The sequence below is a fragment of the Podarcis raffonei genome, chromosome 10, assembly GCF_027172205.1.
Source record: "Podarcis raffonei isolate rPodRaf1 chromosome 10, rPodRaf1.pri, whole genome shotgun sequence".
Lineage (NCBI taxonomy): Eukaryota > Metazoa > Chordata > Lepidosauria > Squamata > Lacertidae > Podarcis > Podarcis raffonei.
In genome coordinates this window covers 53,851,598-53,875,211 of record NC_070611.1, presented here as the reverse complement: position 1 = coordinate 53,875,211, position 23,614 = coordinate 53,851,598, and the positions used below count along the sequence as shown (strand labels likewise).

Genomic DNA, 23,614 nt, shown 5'->3' with positions numbered 1-23,614 from the left:
CACCTTCAATTCAGCCCAGAAATGCAGCTGTTTTAGAACAGGGTTATATGAATTAAAATCATGGTCTTATGCTAAAGGTCCCATAGTCAGCGAGTTAATGCTTGCTTTTATATGTAAAGTGAACAAACTAGAGACAAAAAACCCCTCAATTTTTAAATCAAATGTTATTGGGATTACTATGAATATAGAATGTCAACCCAACAGTACAGGTGTTTAATTTCTGTATCATGGTGTGACACTAAACCATAAATACAAGTAAAAGCCCTACTAGGTATACTTTCATTCTAGTAGCAATCAATTAGTTTACATGCCTATTCAGAGAAAAAAATGTTTTACAAATCTGGAAACTTTATCACTAACTGGTATAAGCTGACCATTTTATTCTATATAACATAATAATTATTCTAGGATTGGTAGATATGAGGTAACTCTTGAGATAGCTGAAAGGATGATTCAATCTAATATAAAAGCAGTTAGTTTTGCTAATTGTAACACAGTACAGCATTTTAAAGTAGAATACGACTTTGTTACTGGTTAAATGAGGCAATGAAATAAGCAAGTAGCTTATATAGAAATTGCCAGCTTCATCAATGTGATAAGCAATGAAGCAGCTCAGGCAAAATACCTTAAACATGTTTTGGAAACAAGGCATGAAATATAACAATGTCATAACAGGAATGAATACAAGACAAGACAGCTCTTTAAATGGCATCATGCTAAACAGGATAGTACGACGATGAGCTTTTCCTCACTGCCAGATTTATAATTACACAGCAGAAGAAACAAATCTCACCAGCATGTTAAAATAAAATAAAAAAGACCAAGCAAAAACATAAAAGTCATGAAAGTCAAGAATCGTCCTCAGTGGACAAAAACAACACAGCACTGCTAATGTACTAAAAATACTTATTTCTGTGAACTGATGTTTTTTCTCCTGAACAACCTTGAGAACATCCCAAATATACAGATAAATCACAAGTCTGGATAAACAGGAGTCCATTTGCAATGTGGAAATAGTAGAGGACCACAAAGAAGACAGTATATCCTTGGCTTCAAGATTTCAGTCTTAACTGGGAAGAGCAAGCAAGCCAGAAAAAGTTACCAGAGTGGAATATATGGAGGCAGGGCCTAGGCAGAGATGACCTATCTAGTTATTTTTAGTTGTGAAACCAACCTAATGAGTAATAATTTGGGGTCCCAATATTTAAACTTTTCTTCGCTTTAGGTTAACAGAAAATAAAAATATTTGGAAAATTAGCATACACTCACGCACCCCATTAAAGAGACTACAGCAGGCTCCCAAGTATCTCAGATTTCTTGCTGCATGTTCATTTGGATTGCCTCTTGGCCAGGGTACTTAAAGATGAATTACTACCCAGAAGGAGCTGCAATTGTACATAACACACTGGGTGCTTCATATCTTCCTGCCTACTATCTTCTTGAGTTAGACTACCATCCTAAAGTTACAGTAGAAGAAGAAGAAGAAGAGGAGGAGTTTGGATTTGATATCTCGCTTTATCACTACCCGAAGGAGTCTCAAAGCGGCTAACATTCTCCTTTCCCTTCCTCCCCCACAACAAACACTCTGTGAGGAGAGTGGGGCTGAGAGACTTCAGAGAAGTGTGACTAGCCCAAGGTCACCCAGCAGCTGCATGTGGAGGAGCGGGGAAGCGAACCCGGTTCACCAGATTACGAGCCTATCACTCTTAACCACTACACCACAACATCTGCACACACTGGGCTGTATCCAACACTTCTGCTCAGTACGGACCCATTAAAATTAATAGCTATGACAATCTTATGTTCCTTACTTTTTTCCTCCTCCTTTTTTCTTTTGTATCATCATCATCATCAACATCAATATTCATCCAATACATCAAAGAAGTTTTATAGAGCTTTTGGATAAAGGCTCTTACCATTATCTCTCAAATCACAGACCAATCAGTAACACCAGATCCATTCTTGGCCTTGCTTTTGACAGAAAGCAATGCAGACACCAGAGTATCTCCAAACACCCTGGTCTTTCTATTACTAGTTGTGGCAAGAATATCAATAGCCAGTCAATGGAAATCTTGCTCACCTTCCTCAATTGGTTATTGGTTTGGTAAGGACTGGGATATAGCTCTCTCTAAGCATACCACATTAACACAGAAAAGCAACTAGGGGAGAATCTAAATCAATCATTTTTACGTCATGTAGATATGTTTGTCGGTCAGTTGGTTTACGGTATAAGGTGGTGTCTATACGCCCATCCTGTATTTTTATAGTAGTGTCCAAAAAATGTATTTCTTGCATAGATTGGTTCATTGTTAATCTATGCAAGAAATACATTTTTTTTGGACACTACTATAAAAATACAGGATGGGCGTATAGACACCACCTTATACCGTAAACCAACTGACCGACAAACATATCCACATGCTTCTAGCTACCATCCCAAACAATCCATTGTATATAGCCAGGCCCTACATTACAGCCGCATTTGTTCCAACTCTACAGACAGAGAATCTCACCTAAGAGATCTACAGCAAACCTTTTTAGAACTAAAATATCCACCTGATGAAGTTAAACAACAGAGCAACAGAGCCAGACTGATACCCAGAGAGAACTTGCTGCAAGACAGACCCAAAAAAGAAAATAACAGAACACCACTAGTAATCACATACAGCTCCCAAGTTAAAACAGTTCAGCGCATCACCAGAGATCTACAACCTCTCCTAGACAATGACAGTTCTCTTTCTCAAGCTCTGGGAGAAAGACCTTTCATTGCCTACAGACAGCCACCAAATCTTAAGCAACTCCTCATCCACAATAATACAACAACCAGAGTTAACATGGACACTGGTACCAGAGCCTACAATAAACCCAGCTGCCAACTTTGCTGCCACATACACCCAGACAACACTATTACTGGCCCCAACAACATCAAGTATACCATCTCAGGACTATTTAATTGCTCATCTTTTAACATTGTGTATGCCATCAAATGCCAACAGTGCCCTTCAGCTCTCTATATTGGACAAACAGGCCAAACCCTATGCCAAAGGCTAAATGAACATAAATCTGACATAAGGAATCACAAGACAGAGGAGCCAGTAGGAGAACACTTCAATCTCCCAGGACATTCTATACAAGATCTCAAAGTAGCTGTCTTATGACAAAAGAATTTCAGAAATAAGACTGGAAAGAGAAGTTGCTAAATTGCAACTTATTACCAAACTTAAAACCAGCAAGAGACCTGGTCTGAATAGAGACATTGGATTCTTATCTCATTATACATGATCAAGCTATTTTTAGCCATCTCACCCCTTGCTTTTTCCTGTAAGACCAATTGCAGTCGTAACAGTCGTCAACAGGTTTACCACACCTATCAGCCAATCACCCATTCCCACCACCCTTCTGGGTAATACCCCTCCCCACCCTATCACTATATACTGTATAAGGGTCTGGTGACTTCTGTTTCAGCGTATCTGAAGAAGTGTGCATGCACACGAACGCTCATACCAATAACAAACTTAGTTGGTCTCTAAGGTGCTACTGGAAGGAATTTTTTCATTAGTATATTAGTTAGTTTAACCATCTATATAATTCCCCTTTATTTCACAGTCTTCAACAGTTGGGAGTTCTTGTTTTCTTCATATCAACGCTCAAGCAGCTACTAAGAGATGCACCACCAGTTCTTATGCTCCTTTAATTTTAATGGGTCTACTCAGAGGATAACTTAGAGGGATACAACCCACTGCTTTCGTGGAGGTAGGGTAATCATATCAGCTTCCCATGTGCATCCAGCCTTGCTGCCCACAAATCACCAGCTCTCTAGCTCCACTGTCCCCACACCTGTCTTCACTGCAGACAGGAGAGACAGCACAAGCACAGGGAACAGACTTTGCACAGCAGCAGGAGAGTCTGTGGAGAAGTAAATTTTGATATATCAAGAAGAAAGGAGACAGGCGTTCTGGTAAAGGAGACTAAAAGAGAATCAGGAAGAATAGACGGAGCTGATAAAGGAAGCTGGAACTTCTTGGATGCATAAGAAAAGAGGGATGGCTTGCAAAAGCAATGCATGGCAAACTCTGAAAGACATAAATTACCTAGCAAGCCTTAAAAAGGGAACACCACCCATCTTTTCTATGCAAGAAATAAGAACTGTTTCCACCTTATGCAACAGTAATATGTATGCAATGGTTAACACACATTAAAATTAAAAATATATTTTTAAATATTGCCATACTCTCCAATTGCATTTGCCCTCGACACTGTCATTCAAAAAGGTTTGGATACATTTCCATTCTCTCTAGAAATGGTACAGCCCAAATCCCTACAACCCTCAAAGCTAGAAGAGAAGCCCAAGACCCATTATCTTTGCCGAGCCTTCTCCCTCCTCAATAGCTCCAACCCATCCCAATTTCCCCCAGCCTAGTGCCTAGAGCTACCACCCCCAACCTGGTGACCTCCAGATGCTTTGGACTACAATGTCCATCAAACGCAACCAGCATGGCCAACAGTCAGGGTGATGAGAGCTGGGGTCAAACCACAGGGTAGCCCCACATGTTCACTCATCCCTGGCCTGGAAGAACACGTGAAAAGGTCACTTGTCTTCAGCATACAAACTTCAGGAAATTAAATATCAGAAAACAACCTGCTGAAGAGGGGTGATTCTAAGCAGCTTTCCTCCTCCTTAGACAAGGCATTCAACGGAATACATCCTTGTTCGCTCAAGCACTGGCAGACTCTTGTATCACCAGCTCACTTGCTTTTGGTTATCTGCTCTTGGCCTGTATGATGTGTCTATTTCTTATATAAACTTTATGATGTTTCATTGTTTAAAATTATCGTTCACTGTGAAGAGGACAACTGCACCTCTTAGGGAAGAGAGGCAAAACCTAAAGCAAGAGACCTATGCCCCTTCAGATGTTGTTGGACTGCAACCTCCATCATCGCTGACACAGCCTGTACTGGTCGACGGAGACAGAAACCAACAAAATCTGGGAGTGCGAATGGTTCCTCATCCCTGGCTTACAGTCAACCGTACAGAAGGCCTGATCCCATATACCTACCAAGTTCTATTAGTGGCAGCATACAGTGCACAGTTCCCTTTTAAAATATTAAATGGCCGAGTATACAATTAAGAGGTCCTTCAGATACCCTAAGCCCGAGCTGCTTAGGTCAAAACCTAAGGGTCGAAAATTGCATTTCGAATTGCGCTCAGAGATAAACAGTATAGCAAGCTGAAGGGACTCAACACTTTCCAAGAATAAGAGTACAGATAGATTATCTACAATTCAGAGGTCAGAGTTTCCTTTGCTGAGAAATTCTTATGCTTTGCTTGTATCTAAGGGAAGTTTTTAACACTGACATTATGTTTTAAAGACCAAGAAACCAAAATTACGTTTTAAAAACCTCATTATGACTTTGGAGAGGCTACTTCATTTTTTTAAAAAAAATTACAGGGCTTTTCACCGTATCATCTGGCTGGACAACATTAGCAACAAGAGCCGTGCCACAATCATGAATATGCCCATTGTCATACTTTCCAGTTGATGTTAATGAAATAGGAAAAGTCAGCTGTGTCCTCCTAATGAACAGTATATTTCCAATGACACCTTCGATGTTGAACATCTCACTTGTGTGCTTGAAAACCATTAACTCCAATATATCCATACACGGTTGTATCTTTTATTTAGTCCACATGCTAAATCTGTCAAAATTACCTCTGATTTTCACCTTGTGTTTGACCCAGTTCAATGGCCAGTAAGATTAATGGAATGGTCCCTTCCCTTACTGCCATTCTTTTGGTTAGCTTCCATGGATAAAATGCAAATGCTAAGGAAGTAACAGCACAATTCTAACTACATCCATTCAGAAGTAAATCATATTCAATTCAGTGAGGCTTACTCCCCGGTAACTGAAGTTAGGGCTGCAGCCTAAGACAGGAAAAGATGATCAAAATGAAAAATATTGAATACTGCTTGGCTATAAGAAATTAAGCTTTTGTCAATGGTAAAATTACTCTTTCCAGTTATTTCTCTGGATCGCTGCTGAAAAAAAGATTTATAATGTACTATTTTATTAATATCTTTGATAAAAAAGAGAAAGAGATAAACTTAATTTCAACAAAAGCATACACTAGCAGGTGGTGACTGCTCTCTCAACTATGTTTTGTGAACTTTAGGATAACATTTTCCTTTTCTTAGAAAGAGAGCAAATAGGAGAAAGGGGGGGTTCTTCTACAAGTGGATGTCTGCATACGGAAACCATTTGCTGCAATTTAGCAACTGCATTATAATTCTGTATATTTTTCTATTATCAGATGAAAACAGTCTCTGCAATTTTAAAGTACTGAAAAAATACTAACAAAGCACAATAGTTATTGTTTCAATTGAAAAACCAGACCCATTACGTGGTGTTTATTTTTTCTGAAGTGAGCAGTGTTTAGTCTTACAAAGTTGTATACTGGATTACCTTCCTCAGTTCCAAACTCTGCGGTTCCACACTGAGCTCCCAGTGAATATATCTGGAATCCTAGAAATGCTACTACAAGCTAATACTAAAACCTTCAAAAGTGCCAAAGCATTCATATTTTTTTTAAAAAATACTCCACCATTCCCCAGAAATAAGCAAATCTCAAATGGGCTTCAGCTGTACATCAGCTTTCAGATGACGTCATAGAGGACTGGATACCCAATTTCCAAACCCATTGCAAGTTACAGTGGAGCACAATTCTTATATTTTAATTCAATTCCAATAGACCCATCTGCTACCTTTTTATTTATTTTTTTGCTAGGGGGTGTTCAGTTATGTAACCCTAAAAAAAATGAGTTTCTTATTAGGAGTGTCTTTCATTAAATAAAATAAAAGATTGCTCTGGCTTACTTGTATATGCTCAATGATAAAAACATCCAGAAAAATATCTCTGTGCACAGAATGTGCCCAAAATGACACAGTCTCTTTTTATGTGGTGCATAAAGCACATGCACAGCACAAGAAAAGAAGCTGTTCAGGTTTCATTGTCTTCACATCTTTTAACATTATACCGGCTATTCCCCAAAACACCACTAAAGTGGAGTGGGGGGGGGCACTTTTATTGAAGGGGAAAAAACACAATTACAACTAAAAGAAGAGACAGAGAGGGTTGATGCTAAAAAAGTGCTCAACTGCAACATATCCTGGCAACGCAAAACAGGAGAATTTGCAAGAGGTTGCCAGAGGGAAGCTTATCTTGGCCTCCAGGGTCCCAACAAAAGAAGCCTGAGAGTAGCACCTAGACGCCAGGTAGCATCCTCCCAGGGCTGAAGCCAGCCTCCCCACATCCCCTTACCTGCTACCGGGGAAGCCAGAGAGGCCTGCAGAGACAGCAGCAGAGGCAGCAGAACCGGGAGACCCGTCGGAAGCACCAGGCGGCGGGCAACGCACCAAGGTGGACCCGGGCAAGAGAGCAGCAGCGTGACCAAGGCAACCATGAAGCATGTCATCCCATCCATGGCAAAGCCAAGCATCAAGTCATCATCTCGGCCCCCCCGCGCACCCCCCAGAAGAAAGAGCCGGGAGGCCTCCCCGCTTCCTCCTTGGAGCATCCAACACCGGCAGGCAGGCGGGCGGGCGTCAGAGGCATGGGGAGGGGGTTACAGCCAGGCGCCCCCCTCCCCGGCTCTCCAAGCCGAGGCAGAACCACCACCACCACCACCTCCCGAAAATTGCTGTGAAATAAGAGGGGTCGGAGCAGAGGGGAGAAGCAGGTGGAGGGGGGAGAGATGGAGGGAGGCTCCGAAGAACAAGTGGGGGGAGGCAGGAGAGAGAATCAAAGTGAGAGCCTGAACTATGGAGCGGGAGGAGGAGGAGGAGGAGAAAAGGGAAAAGAGAGCCGAAACGGAGGGGACGGAGTGAAAGGAGAGGCGATCCTCTTAATGAAAGGGGAAAGTGGATCGGAGTATCCCGTTGCCGGGAGATGAGGGGGGAGGGTGGGAGCGGGAAGGCGTGGGAGGATGGAGCCGGAGCAATTGCAAGAGATGGAGAGGAGAGGGGGGGAAGCCTGAGCTGAAACGGGGAGGGGGGGATGCAAGGCTGGGGGAGAGAAAGAGTGGGGGGAGAGGGAGGTCTTGCACTGGGGTGGGGAAGAAAGGGAGGTGCACACAATTGCAAAGCGGGGGGGGGGGGATCTAGAGAAAGGTCACATGAGAGGTGGGGGGGGGGGAGAGCTGTGCGTAAAGGGAAGGCGAGAGCAGGGCGCCGAAAAGGGTTGCCAAGGAAGGGTCTGTAATGCCAGGAGGGGAGGAGGCGGCGAGCGGGTCTGCGGCGGCTGGGCCGCGGCTCTCGTCTTCTTCCACAAGCAGGCTGGCCGGCTGGCGGGGCGCTGCTGCCGCTGCCGCTCGCTGCTTGGCCTTTCCCGGCTCTTCACGTGGGAAGGCGGCGCTGGCTGAGGGGGGAGGCTTCGGCGGCGCTGTTGCTAACGGGGAACCTCCCTCCTCTTCTCCTCCTGGCTGCTCCCTCCTCCTCCTCCTCCTCCCCGGCCCCTCCTCCGAGAAGGAGCCCGTCCTCCGGCTTCCCGGCGGCGCTCCCGGGCGGGAGGGAAGAGAGGGGAGCGCGGCCGCCGAGCCAGCGAGGGGAAGGAAAGAGAGAGCGCAAAAGACCACGGAGACTGGAGAGGGCAACACCTGCGTGCGCGCGAGAGTGTGTGTGTACGCGCGGGCGGGCGCCCGGGCAGGCGGAGAGGTGGCGCCCAGCTTGGAAGGCGCGCGCGCGCGGCGCAACCAACTCCTTGGCCGGGCAGTGCAGAGCGCGCGCCGGGAAGGAGGCGGAGTAGAGGAGACGTTTTCATTAACAACCCCCCCCCCCGTCCGCCTCACAACTTGGGGGGGGGGAGTGGGGAAGGCGGGCTCCTAAAGGGGGGGCGCGTCGTGATGTCACCCGCTCCGGCTCCGCCTCTCCTTCCTTCCCTTCTTCCCCGCTGCGGTTCCGTGCGCTGCGCCAAGCGGACGCGGGGCATGGGAAGGAGTCGGGAGCGCGCCGCGTGGGGAACTGGGGGTTGGGGGGCGCCCTTCAGCTGCGCGCAAGGGAAAGCGGGAACCTCCTCCTTGCCGTGCGACGGTATTCTCCGATTCCCCCCCCCCCGCGCGCCCCGACGGCGGCATCCCCGGCATCGTCCCCTTTCCCGCCCAGCGCGAGAACAAAAGGCCTCCGAGGTCCTCTTCGTATGCCGGCAACGCTGGCGCGGTAACCGAGAGGCATCTTTGCGGCGCTGAGTTGTTCCTCTGCCGGGCCAGCCTCCCCAGCCTAAGTCGATTTCTCTTCCCCGTCTTCTGCCGCCGTGCCACACATACATCACAGCGAGGAGGAAACGGAGCATTGTGCCGGCATTCGTCCCTTCAGATACAAGTCGCCCTCGATAAAATAGAGGAAATTGTAAATTGGCTCTGTAAAAGATCACATTTCTAGCCTGTCTGGTAACAGGAAAAGCTGAACATAGCATCGGAATGCATGGCTTTGTATGCTCCTTACCAGCCATGTTCTACATGAAGCTGTATGCTCTTCTCACTAAAGAAATAGGCATGGTCCAATCCTGCTGCTGTGTGCAGAGAATTGCTGCATTGGCACCTCTTTAACAAGTGGCATAGGCAGCGGGAGCTGGCACATTAGGGCAAATGGGGCACTGCCCCACTGACTCAGCCAGCCCCCATCTGCCTGCCTTCATATACAGTGGTACCTCGGGTTACAGACACTTCAGGTTACAGACTCCGCTAACTCAGAAGTAGTACCTTGGGTTAAGAACTTTGCTTCAGGATGAGAACAAATTGTGCTCCAGTGGCGCAGCAGCAGGAGGAGGCCCCATTAGCTAAAGTGCTGTTTCAGGTTAAGATCGGACCTCCGGAACGAATTAAGTACTTAACCTGAGGTACCACTGTATACTACATGTCCAGGGGTTATTGGCCATTCGCTTCCTTTTCCTTGGTCTCAGTTTTGCCCTCTTAGAACTCAGCAGGGAAGAGGATGGGGACAGAACTGTCTTTCATTGGCTCTGGCTCCCCCTACTGTTGGTCTCCCTTCCTTCTGCCCTACCAGCCCATGGGTACCAGCCACCATTGCATAAAGCATCAAATTGCCAAGCGGCCTCCTCCATGAGAGGTCCGGAGGGTGGCAACACGAGAAGGGGCCTTTTCTGCAGTGGCTCCCCATTTGTGGAATGCTCTCCCCAGGGCGGTTCAGCTGACGCCTTCATTACAGACCTTTAGGCACCAGGCGTAAACATTCCTCTACAACCCAGCCTCTAGATGATTGACATCCAATGCTCTTCTAAATGTATTGTGAGAGGGGGGAATTATTGGTTTGTTGTTATTTTTACTAAGTATTTTGTGGTTTTTATATTGGAATTTTATGTTGTGAACTTCCCTAAGGGCAGTATACAAATATATCAAATAAATAATAATAATAATAATCCTGTGATCAGATTTTTCCTATCACCCTCTCTTTCTCCTCTTGTCTTACGATTCAGCGGCAAGTAGATATTTGTGAGAAAGAGGCACGACAAAGTTGTTTCAGTGTGTTAAGTTGCTGCTGAGTGACATTTGGTGTCCACACATTCTCTGACTGGACTTGGCGGTTTTCTTGCAGAGTTGCATCAGCAAAGGGAGGGCCCTGCCACCATGGATGCGATTGTACCTGTTCTAAAAGGGTTATCAAATGTGATAATAGCCAAAAACAACTGCTGTCAGTCCCTGCTTTACGGAACGCCGTACATCAGAAACCTCTAAACCAATACCTGCTGTCACCTCAAACCTATCAACATGCACAGCAACTGGTTCACTTCACATTATGGAAAAGGCCAAAGATTTCTAGATTTAACTACCGGGGGGGGGGGCAGGGGTGGTCAAGAACGAATGTGAATATGCAGAAGAGAGCAACAAGAGATTCTCACCATTTAACCGGCATTTGAGCAAATAATTTCATACGCTTTCCTAAACAGTGACAGTATGTCAGCCGGTTCCGGATAGGTTGGAGGCCTGCCCTGGTTTGAAAACAAAATAGAAACAGAAAGAATAAATACATAACTGAATTTAAAAAAGGACAGGAACCCCTTAAAAAATGCCTGCAGGATTGCAATTTAATGGGCTCGTGTACGGTGTGCTCTGCTGGAGCAAATGAGGATTAGATCATAAGAATACTTTGAAGGTGTGATGGCTCGCGATGAATAAGAACTTTGGAAGTCATTAAAACTCATGAGGATGCAGGGTCTCCTTTTTTTCCCCTCCTTCCCTTCGCAAATTAGTTCTGGAGAATCACCAGAATCATTCCATGCACACTCTCCCATGCATTAATACTTAAGAAGGCACCAGGTGCAGTTTCTGCCACTTCCCCGCTCCCCAGGCCAGTGGAAGGACTGCTGAAAGGAGCAGCTGTAATCTCTGAACAAAACTGCCCTTCTTTCCCAGTACCACTTTATGCAACACAAAATTAAGGTCACATAAAGGACAAGCACAGGAGTATCCCTCCTTGGTGAACATTAGATTAAAATGAAAAGCAGTTCTCTCCCCCCACGCTAAATAAATAAACAACCCCCTTTGCTTTGAAATTCCAAATTATTTATTTTTTGGTGAGGTTTGCAAATAAGAACCAGGGACAAGAGACTTATTTTAAAGGCAACTCCATCCAAAAGATCACAAGTCTCAGCACACGCAGTTTGGATCTTTTCGATTTTCTTTTCCAAACGCATGATTGGAAAAATCTAGATTTACCCACAGACCAACCAGGCATGTATCTTGCACTTCAGATTCTTAGGGGGCTTTAAAATATCTGGAGGAAAAAGAACTGGATTCTGTGCCACCACCACTCCCCCCCCCAAAAAAAAAACCTTAGCCCAGGAATTCGCCAAAATAAGCAATACAGCACAGGAAAAGCCCTTGCTGGCAGCCCACGCTACTTTATAGCAGCATCGAAATAATCCAAGCAAAATCAGGAAGGGGATTGTCTCAGGCATCCAAGCAGATCCCAGACTTAATGCATGAGCAAATGCTTGTTGCTTTGTCTTTATTTAAATAATAATCCCATATATGCCCACCCAATCACTTCAATCTGTGGAACTGGCATGGCTTAAGGTGCCACATAAGTGCTCATTTTGCATTTGTAAGAAAAATGTCTTTTAATGCAACAGCAGGCACACTTTGGAACTCCCTGCCTAGTGACATCAAGGGGCACCTTCAATGTACTCTTCTTGGTGCCTGCTACAAACTTTTTTTGTTTAGGAAGAAATTATGTAATGCCTCATGTGCTCTATACATTAAAAGCAGTACCGTACCACTTTAAACAGCCATGCCTGCCCCCCCAAGGAATCCTGGGAACTGTAGTTTGTTAAGGGTGCTGGGAATTCTAGCTATGTAGGGGTGTCCTAATAATTCTCAGGACCTTTAACGAACTATAGTTCCGGGGTGTGTTTTTTCTAGGCGGGGAGCCCCAACAAAGTGAATGTTAAAATAATGTGAATGTAAACAAAGCGTGTCTGGGCTTTCGCTGTCAATTCCCTGCACCCAAGCCGCAGAAAGGCCCTGTGTAGAAGGGATCCTGGTTATTGATATTGTTTGTTGTTCTTGTAAACTGACTTGGAAGAGTTTGTTTCCTGAAAGGCAAAATAAAACTAACTAATTAACTTCCTCCTCTGATTAAGCTGTAACCCTCTCCACCATCTAACTGCTTCCACTAATGAGCCAGCATCCAGCTCTTATTGCAGTCCTGCACAGATTAGCCAGTCTGCTTAAATTCCGTTAAAGTCAATCAAATTTGCAGCACAGTCCCTGCTCGGCTCTGAGGTATATACCCTTTTGAGCGGAATGGGTCTTATTCCCAGGTAAGTGTGTGTTGGATTGCAGCCTTAAGCAATCTGAGTGTTGGATCAGAGCCACTGATTTTGCTTTATTCGCTCCAGATAGCAAACTTTGATTTCTTTTATTACCTTTTAAAAATATTTATAATAATAATAGTGTGATTTTGTACAGTTATACAAATCAAACATACTTCAACCAAGTCTTTATAGATATAATTCACTTTGATCAATTTAATACAAATTATGTAAAACCTGCCACTGTCTTTTCCAAGACAGCAATGTCTTTTCACTGCCCCTTCCGTATCTGTTGTCTCCAGTCAAAGAAAACCTAAGCAAACATAATACATTACCACAGTCCTCCCATGCACCTAACACATATTTAGGCAATTTATAATTGACGACAGTAGTCCTATAAGATACACATCCCTCTGAGTACCGTATTTTTCGCACCATAGGACGCACTTTTTCCCTCCTAAAAAGCAAGGGAAAATGTGTGTGCGTCCTATGGAGCGAATGCAGGCTTTCGCTGAAGCCTGGAAAGCGAGAGGGGTCGGTGCGCACCGACCCCTCTCGCTCTCCAGGCTTCAGGAAGCTATCCGCTAGCCGTGGGAGACCCAGCTCTCCCACGGCTAGCGGAGCGCTGCATTAATCCCGAAGCTTGGGGCGTGCGGAGCTCAGCGCGCCCCAAGCTTCTGGGTGCCGGCAAGGTCTCCGCTAGCCGTCTAGACCTTGCCGGCACCCAGAAGCTTGGGGCGCGCTGAGCTCCGCACCCCCAAGCTTCGGGATTAGCGCTCCGCTAGCCGTGTCTAGGCTGCGGATAGCAGCCTGCTTCCCGGAGCGTCGGGCGCCCTGAAAGCAGAGTGCCCGGCGCTTCGGGAACACATCCGCAGCCTAGGCAACCCTGCGGGAGGTCCCGCAGGGATGTCTAGGCTGCGGATAGCAGCCTGCTTCCCGGAGCGTCGGGCGCCCTGAAAGCAGAGCGCCCGGCGCTTCGGGAACACATCCGCAGCCTAGGCAACCCTGCGGGAGGTCCCGCAGGGATGTCTAGGCTGCGGATAGCAGCCTGCTTCCCGGAGCGTCGGGCGCCCTGAAAGCAGAGCGCCCGGCGCTTCGGGAACACATCCGCAGCCTAGGCAACCCTGCGGGAGATCCCGCAGGGATGTCTAGGCTGCGGATAGCAGCCTGCTTCCCGGAGCGCCGGGCGCCCTGAAAGCAGAGCGCCCGGCGCTTCGGGAACACATCCGCAGCCTAGGCAACCCTGCGGGAGATCCCGCAGGGATGTCTAGGCTGCGGATAGCAGCCTGCTTCCCGGAGCGTCGGGCGCCCTGAAAGCAGAGCGCCCGGTGCTTCGGGAACACATCCGCAGCCTAGGCAACCCTGCGGGAGATCCCGCAGGGATGTCTAGGCTGCGGATAGCAGCCTGCTTCCCGGAGCGTCGGGCGCCCTGAAAGCAGAGCGCCCGGCGCTTCGGGAACACATCCGCAGCGTGGGGAGCCCTGCAGGAGTTCCCCGCAAGGCTCCCCAAGCTGCGGATAGCAGCCTGCCGCCCGGCGGGCGAGGCGCCCTGAATCAGAGCGCCCCTCGCGCCGGGCAGATATCCGCAGGGTGGGGAGCCCTGCAGGAGTTCCCCGCAAGGCTCCCCAAGCTGCGGATTGCAGCCTGCCGCCCGGCGGGCGGGGCGCCCTGAATCAGAGCGCCCCTCGCGCCGGGCAGACATCCGCAGGGTGGGGAGCCCTGCAGGAGTTCCCCGCAAGGCTCCCCAAGCTGCGGATAGCAGCCTGCCGCCCGACGGGCAGGGCGCCCTGAATCAGAGCGCCCCACGCGCCAGGCAGACATCAGCCAGCCCCACAAGCTCGGGGGACAGCAGGGAGGCGCAGCGCCACTATCCCGCTGTTCCTCGACCTGGTTCAGTTTCCCTGACCTGCTTTTGGGGGGGAAATAAAGGGAAATTTTTTTCCCTTTATTTCCCCCCCAAAAAACTAGGTGCGCCCTATGGTCCGGTGCGTCCAATCGTGCGAAAAATACGGTAACTAATTCTAGGAGAGTTGTGTCGTTAATATCCATTGTTCTTAATCAGTTATATAAATTGAAATATGCTGAATTTACTTAAACTTGTGCTTGAAGGTACTTTGTAATATATATATGCAGTGGTACCTCGGGTTAAGTATTTAATTCGTTCCGGAGGTCCATACTTAACCTGAAACTGTTCTTAACCTGAAGCACCACTTTAGCTAATGGGGCCTCCTGCTGCCGCCGGGCCGCCGGAGCACAATTTCTGTTCTCATCCTGAAGCAAAGTTCTTAACCTGAAGCAATATTTCCTGGTTAGCGGAGTCTGTAACCTGAAACGTATGTAACCTGAAGCGTATGTAACCCGAGGTACCACTTTAGTTCATTTGTTTATTATTATTATTATTATTATTATTATTATTTACATTGTGATTTTATGTTGTGAACCGCCCTGAAATCTAGCGGTATAGGGCAGTTTACAAATAATAAGAAACAACAACAATGTTTATTCCATAGACCTTACAGCTACTTACCAACATTCATTCATGTTTGTATTATTACTCACATATTACTCACATATAACCCTGCAATCCTATGGTCCCTGGGCATCCCAGTAGCCAAAGGAATCTTCTGTTGCTCTTGCCCAGTTGATCGTAGATAATAGAATCAGAGAGTTGGCAGAGGTCCTGAGGTTCCAAGCCCCTGGATGAGCTGCAACATGGGTAGGGACCAAAAGCGGGTAAATTGGGGGTATGTTGGGGGCAATGGTGGCCAATGTGGAGCACAGCACTTATGACACTGGGGTCAGCATCCTAGCCATTATTCTACACTGGCGCTTGTCTTCCTTCACATCTGCCTGCGACACTGAGAAGTCCCTGCAAGGACTGCATAGAAATATGGTCTGAACTTGGGAAGTGAAAAGGATCGTGATGGATGAAGAAAGGGGAGACAGAGAAGGGAAGAAATTTTGCTGTCAGTGATATATGTTCCACAACATGGGTGTAGCTGGGGGGCAGCGGCCCCCCTAAATTAAGTAAATAAATAAATAAATAATACTTAATTAACTGACTAACTGCATTGCAGATAACTCACTTCTGCTCCCCCAACATAAAACCTGTCGCCCTAAAATAAATCCTGGCTACACCCATGTCCCACAACCCACTTTTTTCCATGGGGACGTGGTCCCTGACTCCAAAAAGGCTGCCCACCACTGAGTTATGTTATAAAGTTTTATTGGTTTCAAAGAAAAGAGCTGCAGCTTAAATTGGATGCAAGAGTGAAAGCAGCGCTGGATTTAGTTTGGTGCGGGCGGTTGGGGGTGCATAACAACAACAGCAACCTATATTTGTTTGGGTACCTACTGAGAAGAGCCGTTAATAAAGCTACTGTACCGAAAGGAATTATTGTGAAAATAAGAAATATTTTTGATGGGTGGCACCAAATGCTGTCCTCACTCACGATGCCATATTACGAAATTCTGCCCCTAGTGGAAGAGCAACCACAGAAGAAGCTAGAAATCCCTCATTTTTTGCTGAGTGAAAATGTATTTATTTGAATGAGCCCTGACACGCAGAAAATAGCTTCCACTCCAGAGGCTCTGTCTGTGAGCGATAATTTTTTAAACACGATCTGAGACTTTAGAAACACTTTGAGGCATCCATAAATTATGAATATATAAATATGCAGAAAGTGAGGAGGAGGTATTTCTCAAATTAGACTGCCAGCTCAGTTTTATGGCATCCTATTTTTGCCTTGCTAGTAGCCAAATCTGAGACCCCAGCGGCATAAATAGTGCGAAGGAATCTGCAACCTACTTTTTCCTCTCGTCTCCCCATGCCTCTCTATTATTACCTGGAGCAGAGATTCCCAAACTGTGGTTCATGGGCCACGAGTGGTCCATGAGCTTCATGATGGTGGTCTGTGGTGTGTCTTTGAAGAAGATGCTTTGCCCTGCTTGCTGCTTCTCCCATGGCTAGCAAAGCAGCCAGCATTTCCCTTACCTCTTTCAAAGTCTTCTGCCCAGCCCTAGCCACAGAAGGGAGGGAGCCGGCATCCTCCTGGTGGCCCTTCCCACTCTTGTGCATGTGTGGCAAGGCCCAGAGCAAGTCAGACAAGTGACAGCTTGGCAAACACAATAGAATCATAGAATCATAGAATCATAGAGTTGGAAGAGACCACAAGGGCCATCGAGTCCAACCCCCTGCCAAGCAGGAAACACCATCAGAGCACTCCTGACATATGGTTGTCAAGACCTCCAAAGAAGGAGACTCCACCACACTCCTTGGCAGCAAATTCCACTGTCGAACAGCTCTTACTGTCAGGAAGTTCTTCCTAATGTTTAGGTGGAATCTTCTTTCCTGCAGTTTGGATCCATTGCTCCATGTCCGCTTCTCTGGAGCAGCAGAAAACAACCTTTCTCCCTCCTCTATGTGACATCCTTTTATATATTTGAACATGGCTATCATATCACCCCTTAACCTCCTCTTCTCCAGGCTCCCTTAGCCGTTCCTCATAAGGCATCGTTTCCAGACCTTTGACCATTTTGGTTGCCCTCCTCTGGACACGTTCCAGTTTGTCAGTGTCCTTCTTGAACTGTGGTGCCCAGAACTGGACACAGTACTCCAGGTGAGGTCTGACCAGAGCAGAATACAGTGGCACTATTACTTCCCTTGATCTAGATGCTATACTCCTATTGATGCAGCCCAGAATTGCATTGGCTTTTTTAGCTGCCGCGTCACACTGTTGGCTCATGTCAAGTTTGTCAATACAACTGAAGCACTAGGATACCACTTCAAACAGTCATGGCTCCCTCCCGAAGAATTATGGTAGTTTGTTGAGGGTGCTGAGAGTTGTTAAAGGTAAAGGTAAAGGGACCCATGATCATTAGGTCCAGTCGCGGTCGACTCAGGGGTTGCGGTGCTCATCTCGCTTTATTGGCCGAGGGAGCTGGCGTACAGCTTCCGGGTCATGTGGCCACCATGACTGAGCCGCTTCTGGCGAACCAGAGCAGCGCACGGAAACACCGTTTACCTTTCTGCCTATTTATCTACTTGCACTTTGACGTGTTTTTGAACTGCTAGGTTGGCAGGAGCAGGGACCGAGCAATGGGAGCTCACCCCGTAGCGGGGATTCGAACCGCCAACCTTCTGATCAGCAAGCCCATGAGGCTCTGGTTTAGACCACAGAGTTGTTAGGCAACCCCTATTCCCCTCACAGAGCTGCAATTCTCAGGGTGTTTTAACAAACAATCCCTCTACCCAGGGAACTGCAGCTCGGGGAGGGGGGAATAGGGGTCTCATAACAACTCTCAGCACCCTTAACAAGTGACAGCTCCCAGGATTCTTTGGAGGGATGGAGGGAAAATCATGACTGTTTAAAGCAGGGGTCAGCAAACTTTTTCAGCAGGGGGCTGGTCCACTGTCCCTCAGACCTTGTGGGGGGCCCGACTATGTTTTGGGGGAAAATATGAACGAATAACCCCACAAATAACCCAGAGATGCATTTTAAATCAAAGCACACATTCTACTCATGTAAAAACACCAGGCAGGCCCCACAAATAACCCAGAGATGCATTTTAAATAAAAGGACACATTCTACTCATGTAAAAATACACTGATTCCTGGACCGTCCGTGGGCTGGATTTAGAAGGCGATAGGGCCGGATCCGGCCCCTGGGCCTTAGTTTGCCTACCCATGGTTTAAAGTGACATCATAGTGCAGGCTTCCTCAAACTTGGCCAGATGTTTTGAGACTACAATTCCCATCATCCCTGACAACTGGTCCTGCTAGCTGGGGATCATGGGAGTTGTAGGCCAAAAACAGCTGGAGGGCCGAGTTTGAGGAAGCCTGTCATAGTGCTTTAAATGTATGTTGTGTGTGTGGACACCCCCTGCTTACACCCTCCTTCCCCCACTGTTTTCCAGTTTTTAATTTCCCTTGAAGCAGAAGTCTCCTTTCTTCTTCGACAGCCTTGGGCAGTGTCAATATTTGTGGTATTGCTGAGAGACACCAGGTAGCGAGGGGTAAAACAGCATCTAGCCCAGCGCATTACAATTGCCACAACAGGCGGGGGGAATCATTAAGTGTTCTGCCAAGACCCTCAGGGCTTTTCAAGTGGTCCATGGTGGTTGGGCAGGGAGTGAGTTTGGGAACCCCTGACCTAGAGAGCCAAGCACACAGATGCATTTCTGACAGGTGGCATTTCATTGAACAGAAGCAGCGTATTCATAGCACGGCTGAACAGTCTGGGGTCGCTGCTGCTTTGGATTCCACTCTCCCCGGCTGTTTTCAGGCCCACAGAATGCCATGAATAGAAGGTCTTCAAGACTTCACACCAGGCAGAGTGGTCTTTCTTTGGAGCAGTCGAGAACTCGCCTTTTATCTCCCCTTTCAGACATTTTTGCTGGTGCTCACTTGCATTGTTGGCTGCTCCCAAAATTACTCTGAGAATGTGACCGGTGGAGGTCCTGGCCGCAGCAATTATTAAACACCAAGGTCAGACAGGAATACATGGGGCAGCTGTCGCAATGCTGCTGCAGCAGCAGCATGCTGGTCTCGGGTTGCAGTCTGGGAATTCTGTTACACTGAATCTCTGGTTTCCTATGTGTTTATAGGAATGTGAGGCATCTTGTTTTGGGGAGAAGAATTCACCTTCCATTCTATAGCTAGGCTGGAGGACCTCAGGCTCAAGGGACAAATGCAGCTCCTCCAGGCCTTTCTATCCAGCCTTCATGAGTCTCCCCGGGGTCTGACTCCCTCCTTAGCCACACCTACCTCCCCAGGCCATGCCACTCGCTTGCCTTGATTTGCATCCTTCCTGAGTGGTTTTGCCCGACTGGAATGGGTCTTCAAACACTGAGAAGGCTTCTTGCTTGGCTGGATGGAAGAGAGAGGAGAGTGTGTTAGTGTGCGCAGAACTAGTCTAATATTTACATTTGTTGCTCTACCCACCTCTGCCTCTGACCTTGTCTGTGGGGTCCCTGGAAGGCTGCCCAGAAGGAAATGCAACTCCCGGGTTTAGAAAACCTCTATGTTTTTGAAAGCTGCTGTTTTGCAGTGACTAAAGTGTTGGTTTTCGGATCCAGGAAATCCACGTGAACTCTCTGCTTTGTAAAAATACAAAGATCAATAAATTATATAATTTTTATATATTTTATATATATTTAATATTACACACACACACATATTTACACACCACTTTTCCTTGTAAAAGGGGGGGGGACCCTCAAAGTGGTTTACAAAAGATAGACTGTAAAATCAAGAAAAATATTGCAACCGTACTTTAAGAATACAGTTACTAATCTTTGCATCTATATATCTGGCTAGCTGTAAATGTTTTGCACTACATCTATATACTGTATATTCAGTAAGCCTTGGGGAGTCTGTCTCTGTATTGGATTCATTGCTTTATATGCAGTTGTTTTACACACACACACACACACACACACACACCATTATTTATTATTTACACACACACAATTGCTTCTTTTTTATTCTACTATGAAAACATGGTAAGCAGTTCATAAATGAAATACATTACTATTATATATAAATATAGATCTTGGTTTTAACAGTAAACTATAGTGGCATAACATTTCTGTCCTATAACTTGCACCACTAGCAAATGCATATTGCATGACTTGTGTTCAAAGCATAACATCATCATCTGATGCATTTTTTTCATCAAGGTGCTAATGGCTGAGCATTTCCGGGCATTGCTTCCAGCAGTCACGGTAATCGAAAATACAAAGTAAGAGAGAAAGTATCTTCAGGAAGGAGGTACTAACTAGGGCTAGGATATGGAACTATTATTGGTGATTTTTGTCTCATTCATTGCTGATCATCTGGACCGCTAACCAACAGCATGAGGATCAATGCTTGCCACTGGTGGCGTCAGGTAGCAGGCCAAATGTATTGTTCTCCAATGCATGTAAATACAAACACAAATACTGCACAATACAGTCAGCCAGCCACTTTTATTGCACATAGCCAAAGGCTGCCGCAATGTACACAGAATCATTCAACAGTTAAAAGAAAATATACTGGATTGATACAAAAAACTTAAAACGTTTATATTATCAAGACATTACCTACTGTAAACAGAGCTATAAAAGTACCTTAATATACAAGTTAAGACATTAAACAATAAAATTTATAAGCTAAAATTATCACATGGCCACTAATATATTAAAAAAATAATGTTAATAATTACTGTACAATACATATGAATGTAAACAGCCCGGGACTGGAAAAGCTTCCTCCTGAATCCTGGGAGAGCAGCTGTCAATCACAGCAAATATGGGAACCCATAGTTTTAACATAAGGCTTCCTCTGTCGTCCCCACCCCCCTTCCTCAAGTATAGCTAAGTGCTGGGCCTAAATATTGAATGAAATCTATTATACTGAGGGTCAAAGGGAGCCAACAAACAGCCTTTATAAGGACTGGTTTGCATAACAAGGAGTGATGGATTAAATTGTGCAGAGTTGCCTCTAATCTAAGCACCAGGGAAAGCTCCCTAATCACAAGACACATTAGCCTCCTAAATGGCTCCCCAAGATAATGAGGCAAAAATCCATCACTTCTGTTACTGGATGTTAATGGATCACAAGGCTCAGCAGACACTGAGCTGCAGGAGCATGCTTTTCACTGGCATCATCGTGAGCAAGATAACATAGACGTGAAAGTCTTCATGGGCTCCCGCATACAGGCATGCAAAGTGCCACATAAACAGGCAGGGACCCTTGTTGCCCAGGATGGAGAGACCGAGGGAGCAGAAGTGAAAAGAGCAGCTAAACTGGCAAAGCGATCCAGTCACTTGACCCAGAAATATATATATTTCTTCATTCATCCCGTTGCTCAGAGTGGTTGCCTGGCAACAGCAGCAGCACCGCTATCCATGTGTGCACAGCTTATTTTGAGCATCTGCAGGCTGGCCTGCCCTGTAGAGAGGGCAGAGAGATCCATCTCTTCAAAATCAAATACAAAGTATGTGATCGGCCTCACATATGACAATCCCCCTGCCCGTGCCCAAATGTGTTGGTGAGAGGAGATGGATGTAATTATACGAAAAGGCCAAGGTAAATAGACTGAGCTATTTATTCCCTAACTCTTTGATCTGAGGTTACATTTTGTTTTATTTATTAAATTTGTATAATGCCCTCTACCCATACATTTAATGGGAAGCGGGTGGCGCTGTGGTCTAAACCAAAGAGCCTAGGGCTTGCCGATCGGAAGGTTGGTGGTTCGAATCCCCGTGACGGGGTGAACTCCCATTGCTCAGTCCCTGCTCCTGCCCACCTAGCAGTTTGAAAGCGCGTCAAAGTGCAAGTAGATAAATAGGTACCACTCTGGGGGAAAGGTAAACGGCATTTCCATGCACTGCTCTGGTTCGCCAGAAGAGGCTTAGTCATGCTGGCTGCATGATCTGGAAGCTGTCTGCAGACAAATGCCAGCTCCCTGGGCCAGTACAACGAGATGAGCACTTCAACCCCAGAGTCGTATGTGACTAGACCTAACGGTCAGGGGTACCTTTATCTTTACCCATAGATCTCAGGGCGGTCTAGACACCTTTTTTTCAAGTTTATATTCTTTTGCTCATCATGGGAAATCTTATACGATGCTTCATATATGATTTGTGCCCTGAGAACTTGACGCAATGTTTATTTTGTTAGATTTCTCACCATCCTCATTTCACCATAAGGTCTCAGAGTGGGTTGCCACAATAAAATATCCGATGATACAACAAATGCATGATTCCTGCACTGCAGGGGGTGGACTAGAAGATCCTTAGGGTCCCTTCCAACTCTAAAATGATTCTGTAGAAAAGAGTAAAACCAAAAAAACAGTTCCTTATATAAAACAATTACATGCATACACAGCACACAGACATTTTAAAATGATTCCAATTAATAGAATAGGTCCAATACAGATGCAGACTGGGATAATGATCTCCATTTAAGAGACCTGTTGAAAGGAGAAGGTTTTCAATAGGTTCTGAAAAGACAAGAGAGACAATGTCCTGCCTCATGTGGAATGGAGGCAAATTCTTCTATCAACCTGCCCATAGGATGAGATCAAGTTAGACTCTCCTTCAGATAGCTCTGTCACCCTGGGAGGGTTGTAAGCTGAGGTGGGGGCAGAACCAATCCAGCTTAGGGTGCTGGGCATGTGTAGAATCACACTCGCCCACCGGAACATTCCTCCCTTGACCCAGAGCCATGGCGCATGTACTGCCCAGTTGCATTGCAGTGGAGGTTGCATTGAATAAAATATTTGGGGGCCTGCATGATTGAACACATTATGCAGTGCACACACGCCATTTGAAAGTTAATTCTCATTAACTTTTTTGGGGGGGACAGCATCCACAAATATTTTATTGGGGGCCCCAAAGCCCCTGGGAGCTGGCTCCTATGTTGCAATGGTTCCAGTCGTATTTACTGGCTCACTAAAATAGTATTGGCAGGCTGCTGTTTGGACCTACCTGTTGGGTCCTACAAGGTTCCGTCTTGCTCCCCAAGCCATTCAACATCTATGTAAAACCGCTGGGAGGCATCATCCTGGGATTAGGAGTGCAGTTGCACCAATAGGCAGGTGATACCCAGCTCTTGTTTCCCCATTCCATCTGTACAGGTGCTGGAAAAGCATCTGGAATGAGCAACTGGCTGGATGAGTACCAATAAATGGACGCCGACTCCATACAAAATGGAGGTGCTATGGCTCAGCAGTTCCCAAAGTCTAGAAACTGTGGCAATTCCCAGTCCTTATGGAGTAGCACTCATACTGAAAGAGAAGGTCCATA

The 23,614-nt window shown here is 46.3% G+C and overlaps 1 protein-coding gene across 5 annotated transcripts in view; it reads right to left on the bottom strand.

Annotated features, from left to right (window-relative positions):
* The window catches only part of KIAA1549 (KIAA1549 ortholog), a 107,059-nt gene extending 98,994 nt beyond the window's left edge, over positions 1–8,065 (bottom strand). For 2 of the 5 annotated variants that reach the window (XM_053407008.1, XM_053407009.1), the window contains exon 1: positions 7,319–8,063. In XM_053407008.1, the coding sequence (XP_053262983.1) occupies positions 7,319–7,574 (256 nt within the window). In that variant the 5' untranslated portion in view covers positions 7,575–8,063. Of the gene's footprint in view, positions 1–7,318 lie in introns of all 5 variants that reach the window. The other 3 variants (XM_053407011.1, XM_053407007.1, XM_053407010.1) reach the window with 3 other exon arrangements.
* Between the last annotated feature and the right edge of the window lie 15,549 nt (positions 8,066–23,614).